General features: G+C 34.9%; 1 protein-coding gene across 6 annotated transcripts; it reads right to left on the bottom strand.

Moving 5' to 3' along the window:
• Window positions 1–376: 376 nt before the first annotated feature.
• Window positions 377–23,778, bottom strand: LOC114310023 (integrator complex subunit). Of its 6 annotated transcripts, none has more exons than XM_082868879.1 (12): window positions 23,412–23,778; window positions 12,874–12,946; window positions 8,003–8,392; window positions 7,669–7,883; window positions 5,812–6,138; window positions 5,429–5,639; window positions 4,138–4,230; window positions 3,965–4,056; window positions 3,624–3,741; window positions 3,371–3,456; window positions 1,157–1,208; window positions 377–1,040 (listed from the first exon to the last, which is right to left on the bottom strand). In XM_082868879.1, the coding sequence occupies exons 2-12, from the start codon at window positions 12,880–12,882 to the stop codon at window positions 510–512; spliced, it is 2,124 nt and encodes a 707-aa protein (XP_082725005.1). In that variant the 5' UTR covers window positions 12,883–12,946; window positions 23,412–23,778; the 3' UTR covers window positions 377–509. The 6 variants fall into 6 exon arrangements, with proteins under 6 accessions (XP_082725005.1, XP_082725006.1, XP_028111728.2 ...); XM_082868880.1 differs by having other exon boundaries at window positions 3,624–3,738; XM_028255927.2 differs by having other exon boundaries at window positions 8,003–8,497; window positions 23,412–23,742.
• Window positions 23,779–24,574: the final 796 nt, after the last annotated feature.

Genomic DNA, 24,574 nt, shown 5'->3' with positions numbered 1-24,574 from the left:
AAAAAAAAACAGAACCACCCATTGTTCTTCAAGGGCATATGAAGTGAAGGATTATTTTTTATACCGGTGATTATTAATTGATCAAAACCTTTTGCTTGCAAACGCATGTTGGGCTACATAGTGCCCCACCCCACTTCTAAGAAAATTATCACCCCAACTCACGAAATCAAATTTTATTAGAAATTAAAGAATGAAGTAGTTCCAGGTCCAATCTTCAATTGCCCTCCCTCACCTGGATGGATGATATAATGGGATCAACTATAGATCAAATATCGTGATGACTGGACATACTCTTTAACAATTGATGGGACCGGGAGGAAGAACAAAAGACTTGCCAGATAGTCTTTAGTAACAGTTTCATAGCGGAGAGGATTACTTAGCTACAAAGCTAGCTAAAGATATCGGTATATTTCTCTCTATTAGTCCTCTAGAATCTAGATACAAAAGAAATAAAATAAATAATTAGCATAAACAGATAAAAGAGGAACCAACAACCCCTTTGTGTTTTATTAAATGCCATCCAAACAGAAACAGTTGCAGATGGCTTCAAAAATGAAGGCGGCAAATTTCTCATCAGCAGCACTAATAACAGTACTCGTCGCATTGATTTTAATCAAGGCCTTCTTAGGCTCGAGAACACATACAGTAAAGTCTGACTGAGTAGTAGCATCATGCTTGCCTTGTTCAACAGATGCATTAATTCCCATATTGTGCAATCCTGTCACAAGACTTTGCACATCAAGTGAACCCCAGTGCTGCATCTGTGAAAAGCCGACCACTTGCTCATTTCCATTTCCATTCCCAGGGAGTAACAGATGTTTACTGTGCTCTACAAAAAGTTCCCCCTTTAGTCTTGCTATATTGATGTTTTCCTGTTTCAACTTTGTCCACTTGAGCTGGGAAGCCAAGTCTATTGCAATGTCCAACTCTGAATTCAGCTTCAAGCTTGGTATACGCAGTGTTTCATTTTCAGAGTATTGTATGAATGAGATTGGACTTGTACTTGAAAAACTGAAATGGCGCCTCAATTTTTCAGGGAACTAGCTTGAGCATAACACAAAAATTAGAATTTTATATAATAAAAAAAAAGTCACACATACCAAAGGTGTGATTATAAAGAAAAGCTAGATTCATTAAACTAAAATTGGCACATTACCAAAACAATTTTTGGCTGCAACATCTTCAGCAAAGGTTGAACTTTCTGCGACCTATAAAACAATAGATGGAAAAGCATAAACCTAAAGAAGGGTTGTTCCACAAATGTAGCAAAGAGGTTCGATTCTGTAAGCCATAAAATAAGTCATAAAACATGAAAAAGAAACAGTTCATGTTCAGATGGAATCTCACTTGGTAAAGGTTCAACATGCGAGCATCTTGTTCTTAAGTCTCAAACTTAAGGTACAGACCATCTAATTTGAGGACTCCCTCCCACGTAAAAACCAAAAAAGTATACACAAAATATTGGAGAAACATCAACTTGGCACATAAATCTTTGTAAATAATCATCTTACCATCCATAATCATTCAATAACCGCATAACCTTGGTTGTATTTAGTGATACCATATTCTGAACTACCTGAAAGCTATGTCAACTAAGGGAGATATACAGGCCCTTATGTTAGTGTACTTGACTTGGTTGGCATGTTTCATAGACAAAATTCCCTTGAGTTGTAATTTGTAATGTGCACACGTGTACTGTGTTTAGAGGATGCAATGCACGCATGATTGAAAATTTTGTAACGAGCTTGGAAAACTAGCAAAAGTATTTAATATGTTTGGAGGGTTTGGGAAAGCTTGTAGTATCTTGTTATCTTATAAAAGAAGGGGTCAAAATGTATGGGTTCATAGAGGAGGGGGGTTAAGTTGATATTCGCTAATATTTGAGATGTTCTTGGTGTAATAAACCCTTTACTTTTTGTTTCATATAACATGATTGGTGAGTCTATCCCGCTTTAAGAAAAAGAGAGACATGTAAATCTCTCACATTGTGTTTAATATTTGTTTTTGTACATCTTGGAGAAGTGTTCTCTTCATGAGTCGAATCGTAATGGTGTTGTGAAGTAGATTTTTGTCACGGAAATGCCAAAGTTGATGATTGCTTGTATATTTGGTTGGCATGGGCAATTTGTATTATGTTGAGCAGATGCAAGGTGTGTATGATGTTTGAGAAGCGTGCGATGAGATTACAGAACCTGTAAAGATGTGTAATATGTTTGGATGGTTTATGAAAGCTTGTATTGTCTTGCAATATGTTTGGAGTGAGTATATTGTGCTTTGGAGTAGTTTTAATTGGCTTTGGAAGTCAAAACAGGTTGAATTGCAGCATTGAAAGCAAAAAAACAGTTTGCCCAAGTGAGTTGCAGTTGCCCAGCCAAGTTTTATGTGAGTACCACACACTCAAAGTATATCTTGAAACCTTGCTTGAGGAACCAACTGCATCTAAAAATTCCCACCAAAATTCAAAATAGACAAAAGAAATTAGGTGCTCATTATGCTCGAATGAAAGGATATATTTTGCCGCAATGTTGGAAAATCTCACTTGGTCAGAGGTGTGCTCAAGTGGCCTTGTGAGAAAAGAACGATTTTGCACCAAATGGAATCGCTCGAGACTCTGCTCAAGCAGCCTTGCGCCAGTCATTATTTCATGGCAAGAATTGAAGGCTTTTGGTGTTAATATTTTTACCAATAATGACACATTTGAAGATTACTTTTTAAGGAAATTGTCCACAAATAAGAGTGTGGACAAAGCATTCAAGCATCAAAGAGCTATTATTGATAATCTCTACTCTATCCTTAGAAGCTCTCCTTGTACCGTTTCACTTTATTTCTGACTGAACTTTGAGTGAGTCCAGAAATAATCAGTTTAAAAAATCCTAGAGTAACGCAACTCCAAATCCATCCAATTCACATCACTTTGCCTGTTTGTAACTGAGTAGAGGTCCATTGATTGCAACAAACTATTGCATCAGAGACAAACCCTTTCACCCTTGAGTCTTGTGGTTGGTTGTAATTTGTACATCAGAGCCTCCATCAGAGTGGAGATCAAGAGAAGTTTGAGGATTTGAGGTAACAAGTTGAGAGCACTCCCTAGGTATAAGGTTGCAAGTCACCTAACTTTTACTTTGTAGTTACTTCTTAAACTGTGAATTGTTTACCGACTTGTGCCCATATGTCTTGCTGTATCACTTGGCACTTGATTTTCTTGTACACTTATGCATACAGATTTTTTATTAGACAGCATTCTCGTTTGGTGTATCATTCTTGGTTTTTTAATTCACATTCAACATATGCTGATATATATAGATACAACATTTGTATATATTTTATGGGTAGCAGACACTGAGAGAACATATGAAAAACAAAACCTTACTTCATTCCAGAAAGAAATGAACACTGCAGGATCTTCATTGCCATTGGTTTGAAAGGTAAGAGAGCCAAATCAGCATCCACTCCTTTCTGAAGATTGTAAACAAACCATGTTATTTAGTACAGGCAGTCCCAATTCAATAACACAAGTTTAATCTTTAGATACTAAAGACCAGGATATGATGCTGCTAGATAGTACTATTAGAAAGAATTGTACTTGACAGACAAGAAAAACAACAAATAGACTAAAATAGTACCTCCATGACAAGTAAAGAATTTTGATCCCGACACCAACGCTGAAGCAAATGAACAACAGATCCAAGCCGCAGGCTCCAGTGAGAACAAAATACTATGCATGGTTCCTGCCAGATTCTTCTGCATGCAGACTTAAGTTTTACTTTTTATATGGAAAAAGAAGAAAGCATAGATAAAATAACCACAGGTATAACTTGAATCACCACAATTAACGTCAATGTGTTCTTTTTTAGTAAATTATCAGCAGAAATGTTTACAAAATACAATTCTCCTTTGATACAAGATTGGACATCCATGCAAGTAAAAGATACTCTTAAATCTGAAAGGGAAGGAAACATCTTACAGTAATTTATCCGAATCAACTGCAGGAAACAAATGAAGCTTTTTCTCTTTTATAAGGTCTACATGTGCAAACAATGGCTCACCAGAGTACAGCTGCAAGACCAATCAAAAAGTATAATAGCTTTTTAAGTTTCTACCACTATAAAATTATACTTTTTTTCCAAAAATAGGTACCTTTTCTTGCCGCTGCTTGCATAACCATTCAGGAATAATATTTGAGAAAGCTAGTAATTCTTCTGCTACAGAAGAGATAATAAACAAAGGGACCTACAGCATGATCAATTAAATTAATTAGGGCTAATGACTTGCAGATTAGCAGAAAGTAATACTCAGAATAAATTAAATATTTTTTCTTGCAGATTAGAAGAAAGCAATGCTCAAAATGAATTAATTTTTTTCACCCTTTCAGTAGGGCGGGTGTAAAAGATAAAATAGTGCGTTTTTGGTACACTGAAGCATCAAGAAAGGGATGCCTTAACTGGTACTGCTCAGTAACTGAGGCATCAAACTATATTCCTATACTAGACTAATGCCATTAAGGTCAGGTTTGTTTGATTGGGCTGGATTAGATGGAATTAGTATCCGTTATTAGTCCTGGGATTATCAATACTTTTGAATTAGGTACCCTATCCAATGTTTGGATTCACCCAAGATTCTGAGCAGTCTAAAATGAACAGGACATGAGATAATGAAATGACCATAGTGTCCTTTTTTTCTACTTTATTGAAAAACAGTTTCTATGTTATCTTAAAGCATATTTCTTGGGGGCAAAAAAAAAAGGGGGGAAATGAAAGAAAGAAGTGAAACAGTTTCCATATATATAAACAAAATACAGTTTCTGTTTTTCTATTTTTTATAAACAAAAAAACAAAACAAGCAGTATGGTGTAGAAAAAAGACATACAAACATTTTCCGTGTTATTTTAAAGAATAAATATGTTAAAAAAATAAATAAATAAATAAAACAAAAAAAAAACACCTTTGGTTTCCATAACAGATTTTTGTTTTAACAATATAAAATAAACCAAGCTTTCATGGGAAGCTTTACATACTAATGAAGGGGTTACTTTTTTAATTTAGTCACTTAGTCTGGACTTTCCTCAATCTCTTGATTTGTATCCCATCCCTTCTTAGGGATTTAATAGTCCCTCATATGAGGGATGCGATTTCCAGATGGATTAGCGGTCCGAATTCTAATTTTTTTAGCCAAACATCAAATTATGTATTTTGTTGGATTAGTAGTCCAATCTGAAGGCCATGTCCCTCCAAACAAAAATGCTCTAATAGATTAGCCCCATTCAAGTTTGTATGTTCTCTTCTTTAGTGTCAAGGAGTGATTCTTTGTAAAGGTGAACATCTAAAATAGCTATCTGGAGTAATGGTAGCAGAGTTTGTAATAGCTACAAAATCAGACATTTAAAAAAAAAAAAAAAAAAAAAAAAAAAAGAGAGAATGACAATATATACCTTCAGATTTAAAGATTCTAAGTCCCTTGAAATATTCTCCAAAAGCTGCAGTACAATTCCAAGTCGTCCAATGGGAATAAGGACTGAACCACCAGCCTTAACAGAATCTATGGCACAGGAGGATATAAAAGCTAATTTCTCCGTCTCCTCCAAATTCTCATCAGTGTTAAGCAATGACTCAGTATTGACATCCTGGGTATCACTATCATCACTGCCACAAGTAAATTGCAAAGCTGAAAAGCTTAAAGAAATAAGTGAAAATAAATTTACAAGAAACCTTAAAATCATACAGTTAACTTTTCAGCTACAGCAAGCTTAGATTCCTAAAGTATACATAGAATCCCACTTGATAATATCGTCAAAAGTGCAGAAAGTGATGATACCTAGTAGCTGAGAAATTGTTTGCCGCTGGCGCAAAATAATTATCATTGTCAGTATCTTCCATGACATCAAGGAGCGAGAAATCAGAATATAAAACCAGATCATATCCTTGAAGAGCATGGTAATCGAAATTCATTGCATAAGAAGACACAAAGATGGAACTGGAAAGACACGCAATGTTTCTTTTTGGACCATTTATTGTCCAATTACATGTGCCTATTTCTAGGCCAGAGCTGAATGCTTTTAAGATCAATGTGCCACTGTAGCAAGTTTCTTCAGCATATTTAAGAACCTGAACCTTCTGTATGCAATCCTTCACATCAGCTGCACTGAAAGGCACCCTTCATTACATCCCACATATACACATATATTCACCATGCAGATTAAAATTAATGAATGAAAATAAGAAATATTGATGCAAGTAGTTAGTTGAGTTAGTGTTGCAGTTGAGGTAGCTTTGTCTATAAATAGGTCGTTAGTTTCTCTCTAACTAACTTTTGATATTTTGAAGATTGTATTTTTAGAGCAAAGCTCACATATTCCTAACTGGGAATATCTCTCTCTCGAATTTCAGTCTTTGATCTTTGATTCCATCATTTGGTACCAGAGGTTAGAGTTAGATCATTTGCTTCCTAAGTGATTGCCCAATTGTGATTTGAAGGTGATTTCTCCTTGATTCAAGTAGCAAATTAATTGCGAAAATCAAAGATTGCTTCGTGAGGATCATTTAACCCCAGGTAAAGCCTGGATTACATCAATGTTAATTTGTTGTGATTTTCGAAAGTGATTTTGATTGAGCTTTGAAGATCGTTATTAGATTTGAAGTCTTGCTAGTAGTCATGTGAACTTCAATAGTTGAAAGACTTTACGAAGTCCTTCATAATCAAATTGTGACTGTGACAGTCATAGTTGAGCTAACTTGAAGTTGAAGCTTCTTGTGGAATTGATCGAGTTTCGTGCGACTTCGGAATCCTAATTAATGAAGTTGTGTGCGAAATTCCTCAACTGCTACTTATGGACATAGATTGGTGGAGAGGAAGCATTGTATTTGTGACACATAGGTTAATAATATTATTATTAAGAACTAATTATTTGAGAGCAAGAGTGCAATTGCAATTATTTAGTGGAGTTCATTGCAATAATTGGTAGTCTTTATCCTTATGAGATAAAGAGAAGAAAAAAAAAAAAGTCAATTGGAGCTAGAGCTTAGAAAGGCCTAAGGATTCCAAGCAAAGCCTACTTGGGAAAGCCTAGCTTTTATCCCAATTAGCCATAAAGGAATTCTACACACTCACAGTTTTCTTCTATTACTATATTGTGAGAGTAGAGAGAGAAAGAAGGATCTCACTATCCTCCCTTGGCTTAATTCAGAAAGGACATTGGATTGAAGTTTCCAAGGCGCAGAAGGATATTCAAGCTGCTTCTAGTTCACATTCTAGTGTCCTTGAAGATCAAATTCAGATTTCAAATTAAGACGTGCAAGCTTTCGAGTTCTAATTCAAAGTAGACTCTATCTCGCAATTTGGCTTCCAACTGGAGACACAAAGTTATAATACAATCTATTCTTCAACTAGAACATTACAAACACAAGGATATGATCTAGATTTCTAGAAAATAATTCACTTCTGCATTGTTTTCAAACCAACAGGGATAAAGATTGTTCCCATGCAAATGTGAAAAAAGACGTGAGCCTAGAAAAACAGATTGAGACATCAACACACTGAGCAAATGATATGACAAAAAAATTTCCCTCAACATTAAAGCTGACAGCATTCAGGCCAGAAAATAACCTCAACTCTATATAAGCACGTGTACAAAGCTATGAACAAACAAATGAAAAAAAATAAAAGTATTATTACCTATACAAGGGCATCCAACCACCAAGTTCCGATCCATCTTCTCCCAAAACCCTGTCTTTCAATGCTGATGAAAGCACTTCAAGTTCTTCCCATTTCATCCACTGAGGAAAACTAGATTCCTCAGGTCCATAAAACTGCCTGAACTCCATATGCATCATTACAAGATCCTCCATCATAAACTGCCCAAGTCTTGCTGCTGCTTCAGTGGCATAAATCTGGCCCAATTAAACAACCAAACCAAGAAAGCAAAATAATTCCCATTAAACAGTACGGTGAAATTAAAACCAAATATAGCCAATTCCAAATAGAAGGAAAATATTAGAGCCTCTTTCACCTTAGCAGAAAAACCCTTCATGCGAGTTAGAAAAGGTAATCCAAGCATACCCATAGGACTTGAGATCAACACAACATTAATAGAAGTAATGTCCCATAGGTTTAAGTTTTTAACAGTTTTGTAACAAGGCTCCGAGTGTACGAAATTTTTTGTATCATCTAGGGGTTTTTCCAATTTCTGCCTCTTTGAACCCCTAGATTCAGAATCCAAAGATATATGAGCTGGACAATCAGAATCTTCATCAAGAATAGCCTTAGAATCAGTAAGAATAGGAGAGAAGATTGTTAGAGCTGAAAGGTCCAGAGGGCAATCAAGTAAGACCAGGAACCCACACACATTGAGTATGTGGCACGGTGGGAAATAAAAACCTCGACCTTTGCTCAGACATGTCTGCAAAAAAACTCGATCAATCCCAAACAATATTAATTGCCAGCCACATACCCAGAAACACACAAAAGCATGTGCAGACACACAGCAATGCACCCACGCAGAGTCCTGCAATCATGCACAGGGAAATACAGACATGTAGCTATGCAAATAAGCAGATGTGCACACAGGGAAATACAGACACTTATAATTTTATTGCATCACATATGCATGTTTTGTTCCATGTTTAAGTGGTTTGAATTGTATTAATACCTTTGATATTTGAAAAACTTTGAAAAATATTTTGGTGGGAAATGAATTGAAGTTTAAGGGTATAAATTTAGAAAGTTTCCTTTTTGAACCTCGTATGCTCATGTGTGCTCTTAATCCTTAACAAGGGTGCTTAATTGTATTGGTCTAATGTACTAGACATTTTCATATATTATATGAAAACTTAATTGAGATTAGTGGTAATTAAGTGTGATCAATGTAATTAATCAAGATCAATTCACCTTAAACATGATTAATTAGGTTAAGTGTGATTAATGGCCTAAGCTTGATTAATTAGTACTAACATAGCTTGATCAGTGCTAATCTAGGTTAATTAAGTTAGTGGTGCAATTAGTAGAGACAAGTACACACACCTCAATTGGTAATACCTCCACCGTATATTAAATATCTATATAACTGAACATGGTCTAATTTGAATTTTGATGGGACATTTGTCGTTAATGGTTGTGAGATCACTTCAAGTTCAGTTTGAGATCCAATTGACTAAAGCAAGCCTAATACACTTGTGATATAGACAAATGTCCCAACAACACGTCTAATTTGAATTTCAGACCCTGTTTTGACCATATCTCCTAAAACCAAACAGGGTCTAATTTGAATTTTGATGGGACATTGTCTTTGAAATATATTTGTAACCAATGGTTAAGATCACTTCAATTTGAGATTCAATGGACTAAAACAAGCCCAATACACTTATGAGAGAGGCAAATGTCGCATCAAAATTCCAATTAGGAAATGTTTTGACCGTATCTCCTAAAATATGTGGAATTTTGATGGTTGTCTTTGAGATATATTTGTAACCAATGGCTAAGATCATTTCAATTTGAGGTCCAATGGACTAAAGCAAGCCCAATACACTTATGAGAGACAAATGTCCCATCAAAACAGGGTCTAACAAAACAAGGTCTAATTTGAATTTTGATTGTACATTTCTCTCTCTCATAAGTGTATTGGGCTTGCTTTAGCCCATTGGTTACAAATATATCACAAAGACAAATGTCCCATCAAAATTTAAATTAGACCCTATTTTGACCATACCTCCTAAAATATGTGGAATTTTGATGTGAAATTACTACCACTAGCAACTACACTTATGTGGCTACAATTTAGACTCAAATTTTGCCCAAATCCAAATTTGTATGAAAAAGTTATATCCATTTGAAAATGACTTCTCTTTGCTGGAAATTAGTGCACATGCACTAATTTTGGGTCAACTTTGATTGAAAATTTGTATTAATTGGGAAAGAAATAATTCTTTTGGCCTATATCATTGAAAACATATACAAGTCTAATTTCTAACATATCAAACAGAGCTTGATTTCGAGTTTTCTAGTGAAATATGGTTGTTTTACCAAAAGGCGTCAACGTTGTCTACACTATTCAAATTGCTCTAAAATGGTTTCAATCTTATTTTTCTTCATTTAATTCAACCCCAAATCATACACAAGTTAACCCTAAAATGTTTTGAGATATTAGTGAGGGCCTAAGGTGGTGTTTGATAGTCTAATTCAGCACTTAAAACTAAATTTATTAAGTGATAATCAATTAAGTCCGTTTGATAACCACAATTGATATCACTTAAAAATTTAAGTCTCTTAAAATGCAAGCTAAAAGTGCAAAAAATTTTAAGTGATATGAAACTTAATTCTGACTAAATTTATAAATACTAAACATAAGTATCGACATACCGCTGTCGCCGCCGCCACCACTACTACTATCACCCTTAGTTGCAAGAATCGTGCTAACAGGTGACGAATCTTCGTAAGAAACGCGATTCCGCGTTTCTTAGAAAGAAACATGTAGGAATCGCGTTTCTATAAAGAGAGAAACGCGATCCTGTCCAAGATGGAATCGTTGGTGAAGAAGAACAAAAACCCTAGCTTGGTCAACAAAGAGAGAGAGGAGAAAGAAGGTGAAGAAGAACCTGAAGGTTCTCTGGGTATGTCCCTTGCTTCGTTTTTCTTCTTCTTTCATCACTTCGAAGGTCGTCTCTCTCTCTCTCTGTTTTTCGTCTTCGTCTCTATCGCAGTTCGTCTCTCTCTCTCTGTTTTTCCTTTCTGTCGCAATTCCTCTCTCTCTACAGATCGTCTTTCTCTCTCTCTCTCTCGCAGATCGTCTCCTTGCATCTCCTCTGCCTTCGTCGTCGCCTTCTCTCACTCGCGTTCTCTCTTTCTCTCTGGCCTTCTTCACGATATATACCTAATATATAAGTAAAATATATATATATATATATATATAAAAGATAAAACATATAAAATCTTTAAATAAATATATATATTTAAAAAAAATATCTTTAAATAAATATATATATTTAAAAAATAAAAAATATTAACACATTATTATTTAATATATATCATATATATACATATAAATATATAATAAAAAAATAAAAATATTAATATATATAATCTTTACAATATATTTACATAAAAAAAACATTAACACATACAAATATAATATATATATATATATATATGAGTATATATTATACATATTAATAAAAAAACACACACACATATGTAAAATAAAATAAAAATAAATTAACAATAATACATTAGTTAAAAAATATAATAAATAAATAAAATAATTAATGTGTATTAAAATAAAAATATTTATAAAAAAACTTCTAATGTGTATTAAAATATATATATATATATATATATATTACCGCTTCCCGAAGCGCTCCCAACCTAAGAAACTTCTGTCGGCTCCCGCTTCCCCGCTCCCGCTCCCGCCCCCGCTCCCGCTTCCGCTTCGTGCAACTAAGCTATCACCACCATTGCTGCCGGCACCACCATGCCACCTCCACCTCCACAACCTTTGCCACTATTGTCACTATCATTCCACCATCTTATCTCCACACAATATAATATATCCTTCCAACATCACCACAATCATTATCTCTTAATCTCCACCACTACCAACTCACCATCATTCCACCACTATACAATTTGAAAATAAAAATTTTCAAATTTGATCTTGTACATATCAAACAATTTGTTTTAGTTCAAAACTTGATTTTTTATTAAACAGCTTTTCAACTTAAAAAAATCAGTATTCAATTTTTAATACTTAGTTTTTAGTTTTCAGTTTTATCAAACACCACTTAAGTAACACATTTGAATCTTAATATACCTTAAACAAGTTAAAATGAAATTCAATTGCTCTAATTCTATTGAAATAGATTATATACCAACATGCATTGCATTATATAATGTAGGTTGATTATATTTGGGATTAACACTTACTTAGAAAGACTTAAGGTGAGTAATATTTCTTCAAAGTTAATTGAACTTATATTTGAATGCTTAAAACTTAGTTTGATCCAAATTATATTGAAATGTCTCAAACTAATGGATATCCAATGAATATTTTGAAATAAATATACACATAGCATCCTCGGTTAGTCCCAGCTATTGGGGGACAGAAAATATACTAGTAGCAGTTGTTTGAGATCTCCAATGCCACCCATGGGTGGGTTTGTTTAACTGGAGTCGACCCGGTTATTCTATTTGTTAGTACCGATTGGATGTTCATTATCATTGTTTTGAAATGGAATGAATAAGACTATTTCGTTTTCAAACTGTTTAAGCTCTCAATTCAACTATGTTTTTACCGTACACATGCTAATATCCATTATTTTACACCACTGATTAAATGTTATTCACTGCGCTTTGGCTCACCCCTTCTCCCTATATGTATGTAGGTGACAAAAGTGAGTGAAGGCTATGCCAGCTTTGTCTATGTGTATATGACATGATGGACCTACATGTCTTGTCTTCTCTTTGGGAGAACTGTTTTCTAATGACTCTTTGTGTATAGTTAGTTTGGTAAATAAGATGTCCAGTAGCATTGTTTTAAATTGTACTTCGTTGTGACTAATTGAAGGTTGTAATAATAAATAAAGCAATAGTTTGTGTTCATTTCATATATCTATGCACTGGCTCTGAATGGATGTTATGAGATTAAACAGGTACAAGAATTTTAAAGACTTCCGCTATTTAGAATGATTTTACCACGATTCTCTTCATGAGTACTATAGAATTATACAATCAGGCCTTTGGTGGCCTATGGCTACTAACCAATCACTACCCTATCTTAGTTTGGGATGGATGGGGTTGTGACAACACAACATACAAACACGAGAGAGAGAGAGAGAGAGAGAGAGAGAGAGAGAGAGAGAGAGAGAGAGAGAGAGAGAGAGAGAGACTTACAAGCCTCATGCAGATGAACAAGAAAAAAATTCCTCAATGCAGAAAATGAAGATTTTTACAATGGCATGTTAACCTACAAGAACCAGGTTCAAAGTATGTTACATATATCAATGCCATATATCTCACTTTAATGAACTAGTTAAGATAACAAGAAATGATAATAATTGCCAGTTTAAGTGAATATCCCAACTAACAAATCCTAGCGTTCAACATGGCAGTCCACAACAAGCAACAATAATGATGTTCTTGGATCTTGGATTAGTGAAGGGATTAAGATGAACAAAATTTAGCTTCGACTTTCAACTTTTCCTTGCCATTTCTTTTCCCTTTGCAAATCCATGATCCAAACATAGTATACAGTTTATCTAACTACTGTAACAATAATTTCAGTACAAAATAATTAAGTAAACGAAATATAATATCAAATAGCCAAAGAAAAGAATGCATAATTTTATATTGATGCTTTAACGTAGTTAGCTATTAAAAGAATATTTCTTGAAATTTCCTATGAATATCGATTCCCTAAATATACAGCCACTATGTTCCACAGATTCTTGCACATTGTTGGCACTTTCCGTGAAATAACTTGGTTGTAGATTTTATCTCTCTGTTGGTTATGTTTCATGTACAATGATATTGATGAAAATCATGGAAAGAAGAAAATGGCTAAATTTGGAATTTCATATGAAGCATGTTTAGGGCATCAAGGATTGAAGTTTTGGTATAATTTCGAGTCTTTATGTGTATTTATCAATTTTGATTCTTTATGTCATTATAGTAGGTTTTAGTAGTTAAGGGTATTATGGTAATTTCAATGATGTTGGACATGCATGGGTTCAATTTTGGGTTAAGTTATTAAATGGGTCATTATATATGGGTTTTATTAAGTCTAGAACAATCTTAGTGGTCAAAAGGCAGTATCCTATTTTGAAGTTGGAGTAGAATTAGAAGTCATCAAAGTGTTTTTTATTATGATTGAAGTGAATTGGAAGTCATAGCCTTAGTTGGTCTAGATTATTAGTAGTTGCCAAGTATTTTTAGTTTCTAAATTTGAGTTCTAGTCCTTACAGAAGTAGGAGAGTCTTTGCCTATAAATATATGTATAATCACAATGATTCAATAGAAGAGTTGATATTATGAAAATTTGAGATTGTGTTAATGTGGTTGGCCTAACCCTTCTGAGGGTGAAGCACCTTTTTTCTACTACTTCTTCTCTTTCTTCTTCTTTGCACACATACCCAAGATATTATTCTCAGGTTACCACAACCCACTAAAAGTACACTCTTCAACCCCAAAACCCATCCATATCACCTCCAAATCGACCCTAATCCCTTTCCCTACCTATTAGCCCTCAATTCAACCATTCAAACCCCAAATTACTCACTATTAGGACATGTGTCTTTGATACCATTGGCTTCCATTATCATATGTTTATGGCCATGTAATTTAATTTACAGTTTGTAGGGTGTTTATCATGGTTCTATTTATTTTTTATCTTGATGCTTTATAAGTGAAGGAAAGCAAAATTAGAGGAAAAAGGGAGTCGCCCTAGCAACCTCACCCACAGACTTGCCCTAGTGAGTTGTTTGTATTCATGTCGTGCCAACAAAGAAGCAAAAAACACGTGACACAATACGGACATGTGACACGATATGGACACACAACTTTCAAAAAAATGCAACAAATGCAGGACATGACATGTTGGGGACACATGCAAAACAGATAACTTTATATATTTATTATGTCATATTTTTTAATATTATATATTTATTTTACGTCAAATATTTAATCTCAATCAAATTAATCAACCTTGGGTATGTTGTTTCAATAAAAACAAATTTAAAAATGGGATACAACGTATCCCCAAGAGTGTCACAATGTGTCCTCAACGTGTCCTCCGCGAGTCTCCAGTGTGTACCAAGTGTCTCAATGTGTCTGTCTCTATCCAGCATGTCCAACACGTTTCCAAAGTGTGTCCATTCCGACACGTGTCCAACAACGTTATGTGACCTCCGGAGACGTGTCTATGCTTCATAGCATGCCAAATTGAAATGAACTAATAAGTTGGAGAAATATGCGAATTGAAGACAAATGGCAGGTGAAATGAAGACCTCAACACTCATTCTCTGGCTCGCCCTAGTGACCATCAGAGCAAAACAAAAAGTCAGTTCACCCTTGAGACCTAATCACAAGATTCATTGTTTCAGCCTATTTTTAATCGTGGAAGATTTGTTCAAACCACCTAAAGATCCTTCTCTAGAGATTTTTTGGTGTCTTTGCTTATTGCACAAGGATGATAGAAGATCTTGGTTTGGACTTTGAAAACATATATATATATATATAGAGAGAGAGAGAGAGAGAGAGAGTTGACTATATTTTCTTTGAGTCTTTCTTGTATAACGTTGTTCCATGTCTCTCTCAAGTGTTGTGCAAGTCCACAGATTATCTGTTAGTGAGCTTAGAGAGTTTTTTTTTAGCCCTAATCACATCTCAAAATAATCTTAATGAGTCATTTTGTAACTAGACACGATATTGAGCCTTCATTTCTGTGGAGACACATTTTATGAATGATAGCACGTGGCAAAGGTGACATCGAAGTGTCAGCCGAGATGCCACGTGGCCTGGTCACATGCCAAGATGATCTCGACTAGGCCAAGGTTGCCTGCGGAGATACCAGAATCCGAGTTAAGCAGATAAAGGTCAAGAGTCTGGGAACAAGGGAGGATCTCATTCGGGATAGAGATAAGGCTCAAGAAGAGTTTATCTCTATCTAGATGAGGGTCTAGGATGAGCATGGAGCCTGAGTCCACTGAAGTAAGGCTTCTAAGGGAATCAGGTCACTGCTGGTTATAAAAGCAGGGCACCCTCGTGGGTCAAAGGTAAGTTCTTTCTTGTGAGTTTGAGCACAATTTGCTATCTTTGAGAGATATTGATTACTGACTTGATTGTCGAAGTGCCCCGGGGTGGACGAACCACCGCCAGATTCTCATCTTCTTGTTACAGGTTATTAGACTTAATCTATTCTGCCGGTGCTCTCCAACTAAGTTTCCTTTTTGGTTGTGTGGTCAAAAATCAACACCCACAATTTCCTTAGAAACGAAGCATCTCCTATAGCTTTTTTTAACATTCGCTGAGTGTGTCTCAAAACCACTGTTATGCGGAGATTGGTGTAATAAACCATGGTTTGAGCAATCCTCACTCAATAAAAAGCATAGACACTTCTACGAAGGTGGTTGTTGGACACTTCCTGACATGTGTCCGACACACGTGTCCACTGATTAGACAGACACACATGAAATTAATTAAAAGTTTGAACTAAATAATTTAGGATACAATAATAAAATAAAAAACAATGTAAATTTATAAAATAAGTGTTATATTATAATTTTTTATTATCTTCAAATGAAATATTCATATATAAAATTATATATTTTGTGTGTGTCCCCACGTGCGTGTCCTGCATTTTTTTGAAAATGGGCATGTCTGTGTGGTATTTGTGTTGTGTATGTCTGTGCTTCTTAGCTCACACAAATAAGAGGCCAATTGGAAATCAGAGCCACCAGTGGAGTGCTGATCTAGCTAGAGCTAGAGATTGTGAGGTAACAAGTTGTACATACTACCTTGATAAGTGGTTGCAAGTCACCTTATTGGACATTGTAATTGTTTCTTGTTTAGGGAATTGTTCATCAGCTTGTGCCAAATGGTTCTTTCTTTCTTCTTTTTTTATCAGCAATATAAAAATTAATTAAAATAAGAGAAAAGAGAGTAGATCAAGTACGACAAGAAATCCATAAAAAAAGATAAGGAAAAATAACACTTACAAGTTACAAGTGACAAGGGAATCAAAAACAAAGATACCACTTTAAAAGGAATTGAAACCGAAACCCCCAAAAAAATGACAACTAATAAATCTTATACATAGGTCTTCAATATCGTCAAACTTGTCATTACAAAAAATTATCGCAATTCTTTCTGTCCAAATAACCCAAAAAAAAAACAAAAGCACAAACTACACTATCCCAAAGGGCTCGGGTCCTCTTAGTGGAACCAAAACCTCGAAAATCAATAGTAAGCATATGGAAATAAGACGCCAAAATTATCTGATCAACCTTTGCCAATTGAAAAAGGCAATACAATAATGCCAAAGCCAAATAATCAATACACTCCCATAAAAAAGAAGTTAAATAATTGGTCTCACAGTCATTATGATTTGATGAGAAAAATGAAAAAAATCAAAAAACATAAAATAAATAATCAATACACTCCAAAACTCTTACACATTATGCACTTGCGGCAACAAGCAGCAATTAGATCTCTGCTTTCTAAATCAACTTATGACAAGAAGGAAAAACATAACCAGCCCCATAAAAAATGAATAATAAAGAAGTTAAATAATTGGTCTCACAGTCATTATGATTTGATGAGAAAAATGAAAAAAATCAAAAAACATATTTCTTTCATGTGATTTTCTCTTTTCATGGCAAAAATAATTTTTAAATTTTTTAAAATATATTGTGTTTATTTTTGTTAAATTAGTTTCTATTTTTTTTATAAAAAAAAAAAAAAATCAGAAAATAAGTTCTGAAAGCTCAACCAAATAGAATCTATGGAATCAAGAAAGTCAATACAAATGAGGAAATAAATCATCAAACAAATCCTCCCCTAACCACACATCCTCCCAAAATTGAATCATCTCCCCCATCCTCGACCTTAAACCGAATATACAAAGAAAAAGAAAGAATACCATGAGAAATGGATGGCAACAGAAATCAAGAGTTCCGCCTAGTAATCACATGAGAATCACACACACTAGCTTGAACCCTATATTTACTTTTCAAAATGGCATGCCAGAAAGACTCAGCTCAATGAGAAATCTCCGCAACCACTTACCCAAAAAAGCGTTATTCTTTAAAACAATGTTCTCCAAGGCAAGACCCCTTGGCATTTAGGGAGAGACACCACTTCCTAACTAATCGAATGGACTTTCTTACCAGTATTTTTAAAGGCTCAAGGCACCAAAGGTAATAATTTAGACATAGAATTCAAAACTTATAACCACTAAAACAGAGAATTTAAAAATAAAAAATAAAAGAAGTAAAGCAAATTGTAGAAGACTTCCCAAAGTCATAAAAATACATATCATTCCAAATACAAAATAACCAACATTCAACAAAAAAAACAACTATTCAAAAGAACCAGTGGATAGCAATGAGTACATAAAACAGTGTCCATAACAGTGCAAACAAGGTATTAATGAGAACTTTATCTTGTTAGGTAGCAAGAGGCTGAAGATAATTTAGAACATCTTCGCAAGACAACAGCAAACCAGAAGAAGAAAGGAGAAAACCAAAGCAGAAAATCAGCAAAACAGAGCTGAAAATCAGAGAAGATGAAGGAGAAGAGAAGGAACCTGGAAGTAGAAGGAAAAAATAAAAACTTAAACAACCTACTTGGAAGGGGAAACAAAGAAACGGTAGGGGAGGGGAGGGGAGGGGAGGGGAGGAAAACATACCCGGAATCTGGAGAAGAAGCTGCCGGAATCATGAGAAGAAGTCAACTTTAGGACTTCTTTCTGTTAGGATTTTTCTCTATTTAATGTATCGATGAAAGGTTTTTTTTTTTTTTTTTTTTTTTGTGGCAGTATATTTGAGAACTTTAAACCACTGTAATAGCACATATATTTGCATCATAGACCCCCCACCCCCCAAAAAAAAAAATGTAAATCAACAGTCGGGATTAAAACAAAAACCAAATATAGAACATGAATAAAGCGCGCTTTTCTTGCGCCTTAAGCACTCGAGGTGCGCACCTTGCTGAGCTTCTTCAAATGCATTGCACCTGGGCTTGTACAAGTTGCCGCCTTACACCTAGGCGCGCCTTTTACAACACTGTTTCTTACCCTTGTCGAAACCTTACCACAAAACCTTCCCAATGGATTCTTAAATAAAGATACGTAGTAAATAGGTACATTGTACAGAACTGATCGGACTATAATGTACATAACCCCTACTAAAAATCAGGGCTCTTTTCCTTTCCCAACCTTTTCAATTACCGGATCAAAAAAAACTAACCCTCCTAGGATTACCCATAAAGGAAAACCAAAATACTTAAATGGTAAATATTCAATGAAACAACCTAAATCCTAGCAATCTGACTCAATATAATATGTGCCAAATTGATTCCCACCATAGTATTGTTACCTAAGAAGCATAGACACAGACACGTGACACGGCATAGATATGACACGGACACGCCAATATGTTAATTTTCAAAAAAAACCGGACACGACACGTGAGGAACACGCATGAAATATATAATTTTATATATTTATTATATGTTATATATATAAATATGTCATTCAAAGATAATAAAAAATGCAATATGGCATTAATTCCTACAAATTTATATGGGCTTTGTTTTATTATTGTATCTTAAGTTGTTTTGTTCAAACTTATAATTAGTTTCACATGTGTTTAATCGATAGACACGTGTGTTTAAGTGATTGACACGTGTGACCTCCAGGTGTCTAAAGAATGTCCGAATCTTTAAAAAAAATTTAAAAATAGGACACGTTTTAAAGAGTGTCGAACACGTGTCCTAAGAGTGTCCAAAGAGTGTTTGTGTCCGACAAGGATACGACACAAATATGTCACCTTCTTAGAAGTGTCCGTGCTCCTTAGATTGCTGCGCATATTAACCTTGTGCCCTGAAATAACTTCAATAATTCTCAGATCCAAAAGCAAATTGACCCATCTCTCCTTATCACCATAACAAAAGAAAATTATATCATCCAAAAACTATAGATAAGAAACAAAAATACAATCCCTACCAATTACAAAGGGAACCCCCGTAGCCCTATTCACTAATTTAACTAAACCATAAACAACCAAAGTAAACAAAAAAGGGCATAAAAGGTCACCTTCATTTAAAATTATAGAAGCCATAAAATGCTCCAACAAGTTGCAAGATGACAAACCCCAAATCTATTTCCTCCACTTACCTCCAAACCCCTTTTTTACATAACAAAATCTACAACCCCTTAATTTATGTGTATGCTTTCTCGAAATCAATCTTAAAAGATAACTCCTTATGTGTACTCCTCCATTGCCTCATTTGCTATACTCCACCACCTACTATCAAAGCAACATCCAAAATTCGGCAACCCTCCACAAAAGCACCCTAAGAAGAAATGGTATGATTTAACACTGCTCTCAACCTCTTAGACAACACCTTTGCCAATATTTAATACAATGAGGTAACAAAACTAATCAGCCTAAAATCATTGATCTTTAAAGATTCTCCTTTTATGAAATCAAACAAATAAAAGTACAATTAATGCAACCATTGAAAATGCCATTCTCAGAAGAAAAAAAAAAAAAAAAAATCAGCAAATATCTTTATCAAATCATTCTTAACCACATCCCAACAATCTTAAAAAACAGCCATAGAGAATCTATCAAGTTCCAAAGCCTTATCCTTTGCACACTAGAAGACTATCACTCCAATTTCTATCTTATCAAAAGGTCTTTCCAACCAACAGGATCTAGTACCATCATTTGGAGAAAAATCCAAACCTTCCATCCTAAGCCTTACAACCCGACTCGAAAAATACAACCCGGAATAAAATGAAAAAAATCTCATGAACAATCTAATCCTCCTTATCTACAAACACCCCAAAATTGTTTTTCTAACCTTTTATTGAACTTATTTTTCCTCTTGCCATATGTGGTATATGAAAAGTTTTGATTTGTTATCCCCTTCTTATATAGCCAATTCATCTTTAACTTTTGACTCTAAAAAATATGTTTCTCAAATTTGAAATTTAGTTCAAACCTTTCTTTTCTAAGAGTCTCATCTAAACTTTCCATTGCATTAATGATATCCAATTGTTCAATCCTATTCACAATTCAATCCTTCATCTCTTTCAAATCCTTGAAAACCTCCTTGTTCCACACCTTAAACTTCTCCTTCACCAAATTGAGTTTCTTCATAAATTCAAAAGCCTTCTATACTTGAACCCAACAACTACCCCATCACTCCTCAAAACAATTCTTAAATGAATGGTGCTCAACCCACAAATTCTCAAATCTAAAAGGAGTGGGACCCCACTTAGCTCATTGTTTTATACGTTTTGAAGGGTTCCCACTTAGATTTGTGTCCCTTGTGGTTGTTTATATCTTTATATTGCTTCTTGATTTACTTTATCATAAATTATTTTGTCCAAGATGCTAATTGTTGCACAATTTGTTGAATAGCATTCCAATTGTACAAAAAGACCCATTGAACACCCCCTCCCCCTCTTGGCCAACCACTAAACAATTTCAATATGCTTAATTTGAATTTGACATTTCGAAATTAAAATACACCAAACATGGGTATTTATGAGATTTGCATCCACTGCATTGATATGGACAAATGTTTTCAGTAAGATCTTGGCCACACCAAGATGACTTGTTAGCCTATTGATGCGAATAAAGTAAATTTATTTAGAAGTCCATGATGCAAGTGGACTAGGGAGAAGGGACTAAATAAGACAATTCTATCTTTGTTGAATGTCTATTGGTTTCCAAGTCCTTTAGTCCCCAAATTTAAATATTCTTTGTTTTAGGTTCAATTTACATAAACCTTTAATTCTATTACTTTATTATCTCATCACTATAATTAGTTCAAATGGTTATTCCACCGAGGCTTGAGTTGAAACTCAACTTCATTAATTAAGTTGATTATGTTGCGGTTAAAGATTCCATTGTGGTTAGTAGGGGTAATTGTCGTTCCCCATGGAAGTCAATTTCTCGCATTCTACCACTCGTGTCAAGATTCCTATCTTTGAAAGTGGGAAATGGGGAAAATGTTTGTTTTAGGGAGGATGTTTGGATGGGAGATTCTTCGTTTGATAAGGCTTTCCCACTCTTATATAGAGTGGTCTGTTGTCAGAATGTTTCCATTACATCTTTGGCATGTTCTAGCTTGGCCTCAATTTCATGGAATTTTAATTTTATTAAAAATCTTAGTGATAGGGAGGCTCTTGAGTTGGCATCTTAGTTGTCTTCGCTTGATGGGAACATAGGCGTATGCCTTACTTTTAGAGTTGAGCAACCTATTTAAAAAGCTATAACTTATTTAACTTGATGGTTTGTTGAATCAAAATGGATAAGTGCTGAAATGGGTCCCTTTAGGGCCTAATTTGTCAAGGAACCAAAGTCACATGGGAGGTTGGGCTACTTAAAATGAAATGAAATAGAATATCATCAAAAAGTCAGGTCTAAGTTGTCCTTTGTCAATGTGAAAACTGGAAAAATTATTTAGTGCTGGGATGGTGTCATGTGATACCCTCCATCAATCATAAATATGTCTCATGTTTTTCCTCAAATACCAACATAAATATGTGAACCCCATTGTCTAAACCAATTACAATAAAAGGAAGCCTCTAAATGCACCCCAATTTTTTTTCTTGGACACCCCATCTTTCTTTTTTTTAACACCATTTTACCGCTCAATCAAATTACCAAAATAACCAAACCCTACTCCGGCTATCACCTCCCCAACTCTGGCCAGCCCTCTAGCGCCCCCCCCCTCCCCCCTCCCTGTCACTAGATCCTCCACTCCCCGTCGCCGCCACCTCCTCCCCCTTCACCACGACCCCCTCCCTTAAGCCAAAACCCTTAACCCACGCCCTTCTCTAGCCATGACGCCCCTCCCTCGTTGCAAACATCATGAAGGTGTAAATTAGAAGGATATATTTATAGCATCAAAAATAAACTACATTAAATAACATGAACAGTTTCATTACAATCAATTCCAAGGAAAAATAGCCTACTACTTGGAGCATTGGGACTCCCCCTAAGAGATAAGGAGAAGGTTGAAGGTGAAGAAAGCAAGAAAATAAAAGTAGGGGGGAAAAAAAAAACTTGAGATAGTTTGAGTGGGTAGTGGGAACTTGGAAGTGATGTCTAAATAAGTTTAATGCTTTTGCTTGTCTATTGCTTAAAATAAGGGAAATCTATGATGTGCTCTCCTAAGAAAGGTACAATTTTTTTGTGGTCTGTTATGCCAATTTGTGATAAAAGTTGCGAATTAAGAATTCATAGTGTAATTTTTGGTGGAAGTCAAATTTTTGGTGGTGAGAAAAGTTATGTAATTTTATGATTAATGTTACAAAATTTTGTGTTGTTGTTACGAAGAGTGGGCATATACCACATGCACCCTTTTAAGGGTGCATATAACAACATCTCCCAAAATATAAATACAAAAATTATATGCAATAAATTAAAGTCTGCTAAAATTAAAGACATTTTTAAAGTACTCTCTTCATCCACACGTTAAAATCTATAAATCAAAATCGTAATAAAAGTGCTGCTACTCTCAATGCTTACATTTATACCCAATAACATATGTTGTAGAATTTACTCCATACTCTAATCTAAAAAAATTAATTAATTAATTAAATTAAAAAAAAAAAAAAAAAAAAAACCTAAGATTGTGGAAAGAAACCCAACTTGTAATATATCGTATATAGTGAAATGGCAGAAATTGGTTACCAGGTATAGATGATTGTTGCTTGGTTCTTGCCCTTGTGGTAACTGTCGCTACTTCAGGGATAGGTAATCCGATGTTGAATGGACTTTCGTAATTGCCTGCTGCTGGGTAGAAAATGGGAGGGAGGGAGGGAGGGAGCGAGAACTTGGAGTCGTGGAGGTTGAGATTGACGGTGGAGGACCTAAGGCAGGGGAGGTAGATGAGGGATATCAATGGGGGGATCTGAGGGGAGTGGGTGGCGGCGGATCTAAGAGAGCGGGGCGGAAGAGAGCTGGTGGTGGTGGAGCTGAGCGAGTGGGTGGCGGCGGAAGGCTGAGGCGGGGGCTTTTCCCAAATTAAGCAAAAATAGTAACTTAATTCTCAAACAAGGCCAGTATAAACGGAATTTTTAAATTTGGTTACAACGCTATTACAAAAAAAACGCTATTACAAATTACCGCCCTTCCTCAAAAAATTTGTGAAATAATAAAAACGTGATTACAAATCACGCTTTTAATTAAGAAAACGTGATTTATAATTACGTTTTTAAAAAAATTTCATTTATACATGAAGCGTGGTTAGAAAATACGTTTTTAAGCAAAATTTGTTTTTTTATAAAACGTGGTTTGAAACCACGCTTTTACTGTGCTTATAATTAAATTTTGTTTTCTGAAGAAAATATAATTCCAAATCATACTTTCACTGTGCATTTGTTTTTTAAAGAAACCGTGGCTCCAAACCACGCTTTCACTGTGCATATTTCTTTTTTTAATAAAACGTGATTCACAATCACGCTTTCACTGTTGAACACCAGAAGCGTGGATTGTAACCACGCTTTTACTGTTCATTTAAATTTTATTTTATTTTTTTTTATTTTTTTCTGTTGTCATTGTTTTGGTGTTAATGTAATTCATAAATTTTTTTTGGCTTTACTAAAGTCGTTCTCATGTTAATTCATAAATTTCACTGTGCATTGTTCGTTTGTCTGAACTTTATTAGTCCCCCAACTGGACCAACCACTTGGCTTTGAGCTTGTTTGTCCAACCCCCAAGTTTAGTTTTCTGTCAACCCCCTATTCCTTACCAGAGTCATCATTTTGACTGGACTTCCAAGAATTGGAAGACGACTCTTTCATCTTTCCTGATGGAGACTGAAATTCTTTACGTACAAGATCAGTATTTAAGGA

Source organism: Camellia sinensis, chromosome 5, assembly GCF_055761805.1.
Source record: "Camellia sinensis isolate YWXY chromosome 5, ASM5576180v1, whole genome shotgun sequence".
Classification (NCBI taxonomy): domain Eukaryota; kingdom Viridiplantae; phylum Streptophyta; class Magnoliopsida; order Ericales; family Theaceae; genus Camellia; species Camellia sinensis.
Note: the sequence above shows the minus strand (reverse complement) of the source record. Positions and strands in the feature narration are given on the sequence as shown.

Excerpts from the sequence above, each read along its gene's own strand:
- LOC114310023 (XM_028255927.2), bottom strand. Across the intron at positions 5,640-5,811 it reads AACAATTTCTCAGCTACTAG|TGATGATAGTGATACCCAGG; the intron begins GTATCATCACTT and ends TACTTGTGGCAG. Across the intron at positions 1,209-3,370 it reads TCATTTCTTTCTGGAATGAA|GTCGCAGAAAGTTCAACCTT; the intron begins GTAAGGTTTTGT and ends ATTGTTTTATAG.